General features: G+C 33.6%; 1 protein-coding gene and 1 pseudogene across 1 annotated transcript; both read right to left on the reverse strand.

Annotated features, from left to right (window-relative positions):
* Positions 1–3,045: 3,045 nt before the first annotated feature.
* LOC121790116 lies at positions 3,046–4,491 on the reverse strand (annotated as a pseudogene).
* Positions 4,492–6,796: 2,305 nt separating this feature from the next.
* Positions 6,797–8,878, reverse strand: LOC121790112 (galactinol synthase 2-like). Its single transcript, XM_042188398.1, has 3 exons — positions 8,543–8,878; positions 7,955–8,242; positions 6,797–7,129 (listed from the first exon to the last, which is right to left on the reverse strand). Exons 1-3 carry the CDS (start codon positions 8,876–8,878, stop codon positions 6,797–6,799), a joined length of 957 nt encoding a protein of 318 aa, XP_042044332.1.
* Between the last annotated feature and the right edge of the window lie 2,022 nt (positions 8,879–10,900).

Below are 10,900 nucleotides of genomic sequence, written 5' to 3' on the forward strand. Positions count from 1 at the left end.
AAGAAAAAACGAAATTGCCAACGTATTGCCGTTGGCCAATAAGGAAGTCCATTGCAGAATCGTTATAAATTTACCACCAGCGGTCAACCAGCATTTTAACGTGTGCTTTCTCCATGTGCTCCCCTTCCCCCGTATACTGCCATGGCTTTGAACCAGTTCACTACATCAAACTCAACATGCTCAGGGTGGCGCCATATCATTGCCACTAACAAGTTGTAGATCTGATGGATTGGCTTCGCGCTGTCCTTGAAGAACAAGTTAAGGATATCCTGCGGATTGAACCTATAATCGATATCCGCATGCCTGATTGGATTTTTTCGGACGAAATCCAAAAAATAATAAGAAAAAAAACAGAGAAAAAAAATACTTCTAAACAATAGAAATAAATACTGTAATTGACAAAGTTTGGATAAAATTCAACAAAATTTATCAAAAAAATCAAGCTTCGAACAAATCAAAAGAGGATCAGATACATTTCTATCAATCACGAAGATAAGCTGATTAAGGAAAACAACACAAAAACAAATAAATTGAGAAAGTTAAGCTGAAAACCATCTAGATTTACCAAAAAAAAAGTCGATCTTGAACAAATCAAAGTATTAGTGAAATCAGATAAAGCTCAATCGATCCTGATGCAATTAGAGAGTCTACTTTAATCCAATATAGAAAATCAGATTTTGAATCATTTATGCTGCTTAATTAGAATCTACTTTGATCTTTTATATTTTCCAAAACTTAGCTTATGCCAGTATCTAGTGGATGCACCAGATGCTTCGACCCGCATTGAATGTTGGGCTGCTGGTTGAAGATAAAAGTACATCGAACCCATATGAAGTTTTCCCATGAGCCGATTGTATCCATTAAGCTAATATGGGTTCGATCAAAATTTTCTTTTCCGGAGTACAAAAAGCAAGCATGACATCATTATGAACATAAAGTCCCAAACTTCTCCTACCACATAATCAGGACTAAAAGAGGCTGGCCCAACTTAAATGAGATATGATAGCTTCCTTAGAGCATCCACAATGGTAAATAGGCCAGCCATATGCTAGCCACAAACTCCTCCTGCCACATCATCATGACTAAAACTACTCCTGCCACATCATCAGGACAAACAACTGGACAAGCAATAGGCTAGCCACAATAAACAAAATTATAAAAAAACAAATAATTAACAATCACACAAAATACGGAATTAAATTTACGACACAGATACGGGAAAATTCAATAATTTCATTTAAATTAAAAAAGTACATTAAAAAAATTACATAATTAAAAAAACCCCTCTTCCACACACGAATTACGGAATTACATAATTAAAAAATTATAATCACGCAAATGCGGAATTAAATTTACGACACAGATACGAGAAAATGCAATAATTTTATTTAAATTAAAAAAAAAATAAATTATAAAAACAAAATTACATAATTTAAAAAAAATCAACTTGCCGATTCCGAGCCTACAATGGCGGCTAGCGGATCAGCTAGCGCCCGCGAATCGGCTAGCCTAAATTGTCGCAATGGAGGCTAGCGGATAGACTAGCGGATCGGCTAGCGCCCGCGATCGGCTAGCCTATCCGCTTGCCTCCATTGGAGATGCTCTTATGGTCTAACATTCTTGCCAATACATTATCTTCGTTTTGCTCTGGGTTGTAATCTCTAATGAAAAAGATAGCTCCAATACATTCTTATAGTATCCTTTAGTTTTGTTATTAATTTATCATATATTTTCTATATATTTGATTCTTGGCCATTAAGTTAGGATACTAATACTCTCTCCGTCTGCCATGAGGAGTCCGGTTGACTTTTCTTCACTCTTTTTATAAAATGATATTAAATAATTAAAGAGAAGAAATGGTAAAATAAGAGAGATATTATAGAGAAGAGTCTTCTTAATTTCCGTGCTATATTATATACTCATATTTTTACGGGACGGAGGGAGTATCTTTTATCTGTCTGACTTTTTACTTTCACGCATAATTAGAAAACTCTTTCGCTTGATCAATGGGCAACGCTCCCGCGACTTGCAACCCTTTGATCGACGATATTTTATCATGTGTGAGTCTTACTTGAGTAACACAACGCAAAACATTTTTATGCAAATGGATCAAAATATCTTTGTAGTAGTAATAAATACTATCGGGGTAGAAATTATTCCTAGTTTCTGGAAGATTCAACATTTAGCTCCCATCTGTTTGAAATCTTGTATACTATTTCTTTCAAAGGAAGTTGAACATAAAATAGACAAAATTTGGCAATTTATTTCATATGAAGCACTGTTTAACTCTATTTTGTTTACTGATACACTCCTCACCAGAAACTATCCGGTGGCCTACGGCAACGGTGTGAATCCATCTCTGACAATCGCGTTTCTGTAAACCAGTCAACTGATGGCTTCCATCTTTAGCTTCTCTGCCTTGTAATGAACTTCTTACTTTCTGAAGTTGAGTATTCAAACTGCCTTGTTATAAACTAACAAGATCTTGGTGCCAAACATAAGTGTCTGTTTTATTTCTTTTGAAAGGCAAACAATTAGTTGAGTGTAGAGTTGCTTTAACAGGAAGAAAGCAGATAATACAATCGAGAAAAATAATTTAAAATTAAAATACTGCAGTATCTCTATCATCCTTATGTGTAGTAATTGAAGTGTCTTAACAGATATTCATATAAGAATAAGCAAGAGAAATATAAATATTAGCTTCAATACAGGTCCACAGTTACCCAATAACAAACATAAGCACAAATACTCTTATAAAACTATTTCCATAATTTCATAACCTGAAGAAAGAGAACTCAATTAAAAAGGAACTATGATAGAAATTAAAAAACATAATCAAAATTTAAAATTTGAAATAATGATTAAAAGTTCAAACCAAATACAAAAATCTCATTTGAAAAATTTTCTAATAGATAATCGGTTGAACCATGAATCGATAATCTGACCAATTCACTTGTTGGTCCAGTTCATAAAACCTTGTACGCCATTACAACAACTTATTTAATTTTCATGATTATAATTGATCACGCCACAGATAAAGGGGACCTATAATGAACCACCACCTTCGCCGGCGGCATTGAAATCCAAGGAGGCATCATTGTATATATCCCACCACTTGCTTACCAACATCTTCATGTCTACTCTGTCCATATTCTCTTCCTCACCGGTGAATCTCCACGGCTTCGACCCCTCCATGCAGTAGTGAACCACCTTCGCCTTCTCCGCGTCCACAGCCTCTGGATGCCGCCACAACATTGCCACCAATAGGTTGTACTCCGGAGAAATCACCTTCATCTTTTCTCTAAAGAACATGTTCAGGAAATCCTAACAAGTTTCCAACTCCATGTTAACAAGACTTTGAGAATGCGCATTCTACATCCCTTTAAACATATAGTAATATAAAAATAATTTTCATTAAATCACTACATTTGGTAAAATTTAGTCTCACACATAAGGTTAAAAATAGAATATACTACTATATAATTTTTAAAAAGGGAATACTAAATTATGAAGTTTCAAAATTTGCCAATTGTTTCATTCACATAGAAAACGACGTGTTTTGTTCGTGCTCAAACAATATCGTTTTCCCAAAAATAAGGAAGAAAAAACGAAAAAGAAATAATACACGTCATTTTGAGAATAACCAACAAACATTTGTATATATACGAGACAGTTATTAAAAACTAAAATCTCGGGATTTAATATTTCATTTCCAAACATTATGAAACCATATTCCGTGATTTAAAGAAGTATTATTTATCCCTGTAATAATTAGAGTACCTGCTCGGCGAAAGGGGTGGGAGGGGTGAGGCTGAGGGTGTGAATGAGATGATGATAGGTGATGAGATCAGGCTCGAAAACAAACATGCCGCCATTGAGGTAGAAAGGGGGCTGAGGGCCGAGTTCCTGCGGCCACCCGAGCTTCTGTGGGCAGACATCGCCGGACATCTCACACACGCAGTCGACCACCCCATAGAAATAGCCACTCGGAAGCTCAAACAGGTGATCTATGTTATCAAACACTTGTACATCCGCATCCATATATCATTCTCTCATACTCCACAAACTACACTTCATTATACAAAATCATATTAAATGCACCACAAAAATGTGACCAAATAAAAAAGTGATTAAATGTGTAAAATAGATACATACCTTCCAAAGGCGAAGTTTGCAGTAGTTGAGAAGGAAATAATTCCTAACATATGTGTGGCTCTGATCGGCATCCGAAGAAGGGAATGCCGGCTCGATCTCACGGAGTATACAGCCCTGCTCCACCAGGATGCGGCGGTGCTCCACCGGCACATCGGCCAGGAGCGCCACCACAAGCGGGAAAGCAGCGCCGACCTTCCTCAAACCCTTGGCCAATCCAACGACGCCTTTCACATAGTCGCCGGCGCCGGCCAAGAACGTCACGTAGGCATTCTTAGAAGCTCCCACCACCGGCGTCGCCTCGTTTCCGGCTGTTGACTTGAGAATCTCGGTATCCATTTTTTGGAAGACAGATTTTGGAGAGAATTCTTTGTTTTATTTATAATTATGTTGTGCTAGAAGATTTAAACTTCATCAATATATACATTTTTACGAAAAGAAAAAAATACTTTATTTATTTTAAGGTAGAGTGGAGAGAAAAATAGACAGTGAAAGATAAAGTAAATACAAAGTAAATAAAGAATTTTGTTAATAAAGAAAATGCTCAACTACCTTGGAACGGCCAGAAAATGAACGTGATTCAACTCTCTTTAGACAAATGGGTATTAAAATTAATACTTTTGAAGGTTATGAATACTTAAAACGTTTATATAACACGATTTTATACAGTCTTAAATCTTTTACTGATGGCGACAACAACAGTGATAAACTTATATCTATACACTAAGAGCAAAAAAAAAGTAGAGGAGTACTAAAATTTGTTGGAAAAATAATGTAACGAGATGTGATATACATTCCGACAACGATATAATTATATCTATATACAAATACAGGTTATAAGAGGGAAAAACAAATTTATTAGATTTACTGAAACCAGCTTTGACATTACACGTTATTGTCTCTCTACATTTAATGCATAACAACATTATACTACTAGATATTATTCTCTCTATTTATTCTTTCATTTCACACACAAACAACATTGCATAAATAGTTAATACACATTAACATAAATGTTTCGTTATAATTGAGACGAAACTTACTCTCTTAGTTTTATTTTCTCTTATTTATTTTTTCTTCATTGAACATCGTAAGAAACCGAATTTAAGTGCATAAATTATCCATATTGATAAGAAATGCTTTGTTGCAGGAGCAGGGCAGTCCCGACAAAATCAGAGGCCCTGTGCAAAAATCTAAAATGAGGCCTACCACTATAGAAAAAAAGACAATGCATTTTAAAGCTATATGATAATTAAAGAAAAGAAGACAGCACAGGCAGCACGGGCCAAGGGACGGGCCTGTGCACAGGAGTATTATGTTGCCCATATTGATAAATGTAACACTTGAACCCAAAAGGTTGCCACTACTTAAATGAATGTGCTTATAGGTTAGTCCAATTTATTATACGAACAATAGTATTACAATGAAAAATAGTCACAGTTCTTAGGATAATTAGTCCCGATTTATTATAGGTATAGATATAATTAAGTATCGGTTCAAGCATCAACATAAAACATTATTCCAATAAAAAAACATAAGTTGACTTTTAGCATAAAGTAAGATTATTAATTAGATAGAGATATAAATGAAATGGTAACAGAGAGATAAAAGAAGAGAGAAATATAAAATAAGAAACGGTTCTTCTTTGAAGTTAGAAAGGACAAAATGAGAGAGAAATAGTAATAAAAATTAAAAAATATCTCAAATGACTTTAGGAATTTGTAATGCAATTCATCTCATGTAGTAGCAAAAATATACAAAAGTACACTCTTGCATTCACTCTATTTGTAATGCAATTTATTTCATGAAGTAGCAAAAATATACAAAAGTGGTATACTAAAAAAAATGATGTCAAATAACTAAAATAACCTTAATGCAAAAAATAAAGAAAAATAAATGTTCAAAAATAGTGCAAAAATACTTCACACAAAATTAAGTCTTATCTAAAAAAACTCGAATACTTATATTTATTTTTATTAGGTTCATACAAAATTAAATCTCATCTAAAAAACTCAAATAATATCTATATTTATTAGGTATCGAAAAAGTACAAACATTTAAAAAAAATTACATTCCTCTTTTTATTTTAGTATAAATTAGACCGAATTTGAAAAGTTCATTTTAATTTTAATATAACTAAGACTGAATTTGAGATTTCAATAAAAATAAAAAGTAAGAAAAAATTACTCCCAGCGTCCCAAAGAGCATGAACAATAGGTTTCGCACAAATTTTAATAAATAAGGGTAAAAGTAAGAGAGACAGAAAGGATAATGGAAATAATGTTAGTAGAATATGAGATCCACATTATTATAATGATATAAGTTATTAATGGTATAATTTGTAAATAAAATGACGTGTACTTATAATATGTTGTTTGAATTTTTTCGGGTGTTTGAATTTTTTCAAAATAAGAAAGTTCATACTTGGTAGAGACAGAACGAGAAAGAAAATAGTTTATATTCTTTGGGGATTGCGGGAGTAGTTTCGAAAAGAAAATAAGCAAGAATTGGTAAATTAAGTATACTTTTTTAGAAGGAAGTAAAAAAGGAAAAAGGGAGTTATATAATGTCTAGGCCATTGCAAGACATTTTTCATACAAAAGTTACATAACACTTATTTAATTTTGTAAACATTTGGCATCGATCACGCCGCAGATGAAGCGGACCTATAGTGAACCACCACCACCTCCCGTGACAACGGCAAACCCTTAGTTAGGCGTTGGGCTACATTGAAATCCAAGGATGCATCGTTGTATATATCCCACCACTTGTTCACTAGCATCTTCATGTCTTCTCTTTCCATATTCTCTTCCTCGCCCGTGAATCTCCATGGCTTCGACCCGGCCACGCAGTAGTGAACCACCTTCGCCTTCTCGACGTCGACAGCTTCAGGGTGTCGCCACAACATCGCCACCAATAGATTGTATTCCGGAGAAATTGCCTTCATCTTTTCTCTGAAGAACATGTTTAGGAAATCCTGACAAAAGTTTCCAACCCCATGTTAATAGGATTTTTCTAATTTTGTGCACTACATCTTTCAAAATTTTAAATAAATTATTAAATTAAGAAACTTTTTTCTCAATTCATTTATCAAAATGAAATAATGTCTTTTTATGATGCCTAAAAAGCAGATATTATTTCTCCAAAAAAAATAAAAACAATTCGTTTTGTACCTAGACAACATTGTTTTCTACTCATTTAGAATGGCGGAGAAAATCTCAATTGTGATTTAATATTGTTTCAAATATTATGAAATGGATCACAATATGATTAAATTTGTGATATGGTATTGATCAAAATTTATTTAATACTAACAATAATGGCTAAGAATAATTTTTTTAATATAATTAAAGATACTATTTCTAACTATACCATCAACGCTCATCTCCTAGAGCATCCTTATTCAGGGGCACTGCAGTTGGATCAGCAGAATTGCAAGCATAAAGCATCCTCATTATTAGTATCACAACCATAAGTAAAGAACACAAACAAAAATATCCTAAAACAAGTAAAAAGATTTAAATAATTTATCTTTCAACTTAAGAAAACTGTCCTAAATTACGATTTTTTTAAAAAAATTCTAAACGCAAGTGATTGCTGTCACAGTTTTTATCAAAGAAAAACTTTTTTAATGAAATTTATAATTTAATTATATTACTTTATATAAAAATCAGAAAAATTGAAAATATGTAATATAAGTACTATTTGATTGATCAATTTGATCAAAATGCATAACATTATTATATATTAAAAATTATAATATTTCATTCAAAATGTATAAGTTATAACAATGAATGAGTACCTGCTCAGCAAAAGGGGTGGGAGGAGTGATGCTGAGGGTGTGAATGAGATGATGATAGGTGGTGAGATCAGGCTGGAAAACAAACATGCCACCATTGAGGTAGAAAGGAGGCTGAGGGCCGAGTTCGTGCGGCCATCGAAGCTTCTGTGGGCAGACATCGCCGGACATCTCACACACGCAATCCACCACCCCATAGAAATACCCACTCGGAAGCTCAAATAGGTGATCTACATTATCAAACACTTGTACATCCGCATCCATATATATCATTCTCTCATACTCCACAAACTACACATCATCATACAAAACCATATTCAATGCACAACAAAAATGTGATTAATGTGTAAATTTGTTACTCCTTCAGTCCCTCAAATTGCCTAGTTCCTTTCTTTTCGGTATGAGATCAAAAAAAATTTGATGTTCGAATATTAATTAGACAAAAAATGTAAAACAGGAAATTGAACAATTTTTTGCCAAAAAAATTAATTCAAGTGATTTCGAATTACTCAAAATAGAATACGAGTCAACTAATTTATGAAATAGAAAATACCAGAATACGACTCTATTAACTTGCGACAGAGTAAATACCTCCCAAAGGCGAAGCTTGCAGTAGTTGAGAAGGAAATAATTCCTAACATATGCGTGGTTCTGATCGGCACCGGCACACGGGAACGCCGGCTCGATCTCACGGAGTACACATCCCTGCTCCACCAGGATGCGGCGGTGCTCCACCGGCACGTCGGCCAGGATCGCCACCACAAGTGGGAAAGCAGCGCCGACTTTCCTCAAACCCTTAGCCAACCCAACGACGCCTTTCACATAGTCGCCGGCGCCGGCCAAGAAAGTCACGTAGGCATGCTTAGAAGCGCCAACCACCGGCGCCGCCGCGTTTCCGGCTGTTGACTTCACAATCTCGGGAGCCATTTTCGGTTGGTTTAATTTGCAATCGCAACTTTTTTGTGACCTATGAATATGTTTTGGAAGAGAGTGTTTGGATGAAGAGATTTGATAATATAAATAAGGTGGATGACTTTGGAGCTAAGTCAGCAAAAATGGTAACGTGTAATAACGCAGAGGGAATCGTATGACACGTGGAAAACTTCTTCATTTAAACATATCATCTTTGCTTCTTCTTCCTTCGGTTCTTGCACTATAGTTATAGTATTGCAAAGCAAAAATAGCTAACGTACAATAGTACAAGTAAATTTGTCCCACATAATGCTATAAAGCAACGCTGAGAAAAATTATTAATAGTAGATGTATATATTCCCTAGTCCCAAGGGAAGTGAATTATTTCTTTTATTAGATAGTTTATTTTTTATATTATTATTTCTTCATTTAACTTATAAAACTTCATTTTTTAAAATTTGTGCACAAAAGAAGTGTCTTCTTACTAAAAACATAAGTTTGTATTAATTTTTGTCCAAGTTTTACAATTAAAATTTAATAGTCTAGATATGTTGCCATATACTGTGTATAAAAAAAGAAAAAAAATTAAAAATAATTTCTACTAATTAATTATACACATAATAGCAATATACTACACTATATTATCCAAATCACTAAATTATTACTACATCCGTCCTATAAAAGACACTTTTGAAACATCACGAGTTTTAATGCACAATTGGTAAAGTAAGAAAAAAGAATTGATAAAGTGAGAGATGAAAAAATGAATAAAGTAAGAGAATTGAGAAGAAAAAATAATAAAAATTGTGTTAGTAGATTGTGGGATTCACGTTATAAAATAGAAAATTAGAAAATTTAAAATTTTAATTTTAAGGGACAATTTAAATTGAAAATAGTTTGTTTTTAAGAGCTGGTTATTTAATAGAGAATCTAACATCTGTAAATTATTATTAAAATTTTACAGAGAATCTAAAATCTGCACCGAGGCCGCACTTATGATCGTCTTTATCTATTGGTGATGGATAAACTCGAACATTTCACTCCTAGCTTGCCATCCACATTATCTCTAAGATAAGTACTACTCTTCAATTAGGTTTTTTTTCTTCCCTCCCAATTTTTGTTTGTTTTGCTTTGTAGTGTTCTTTTATTTTTTGTTAGGAGGAGGGATTTGAAGGTATATATTATATCATCTTCGTATATATTCATTGTCGAATTAAATTTGTTCTAAAAGACGCCTATATTACAATATTCCATTACATAACTGAGGTCTGAATTGAGTTGAGGGGATATACCCTAAAAAATATATTGCATAAAACTATAAAAGAAGTGTCTAGATCGATGAATTCAATTTGATGGTATACTCTAGTAGCTTGAGAATAACATTGTTTCATCATTTGTCGTATTACAGTATAAGATATTATGAAATAGAACACTGATATAGTTATAGACCTTATTGCAACATATATAGCTAGAAATTTAACTTCGTTATCATCTCAAGCTAATCTACTATTTGATACTAAAAGTAAATTTATTTTGGGGGTATATTTAATACTAATAAAACAGGTTTTCTGAGAAATCATTCTCTATTTCGTTGATTGAGCATGCTGATTTACGCACCTTTTTATAAGCCTTGGTGATTACAGTAAATGGTAAGTCTAATTACTCTAGATCTAATATTCTATATAAGAAAAAACAATCAATTTATAATCAATTACTAATCTTCCTACTAATATGTGATTTCAGGAAATCGGTCTCTTGATTGCATAGAATCTTCCTTTCAACACTCCCCCTCAAGTTCAGTGATGGGATCACCAATTCTTAACTTGTCCAATACTTCTCGAAAAGAATATGAGTTTACAGCATTTATCAAGATGTCCGCCAGTTAATCCTTTGACTTGACATTAGGTAGCTCCTCCACCTTCGCATTAATCATGTCCTTTATGAAGTGTCGATAAACCTCAACATCCTTGGTTCGGTCATGCTGAACTGGATTCTCATAGAAGCTAATAGCGGCCTTGTTGTCACACAACAGCCGAC

The sequence above is a fragment of the Salvia splendens genome, unplaced genomic scaffold (assembly GCF_004379255.2).
Source record: "Salvia splendens isolate huo1 unplaced genomic scaffold, SspV2 ctg414, whole genome shotgun sequence".
NCBI classification, from domain to species: domain Eukaryota; kingdom Viridiplantae; phylum Streptophyta; class Magnoliopsida; order Lamiales; family Lamiaceae; genus Salvia; species Salvia splendens.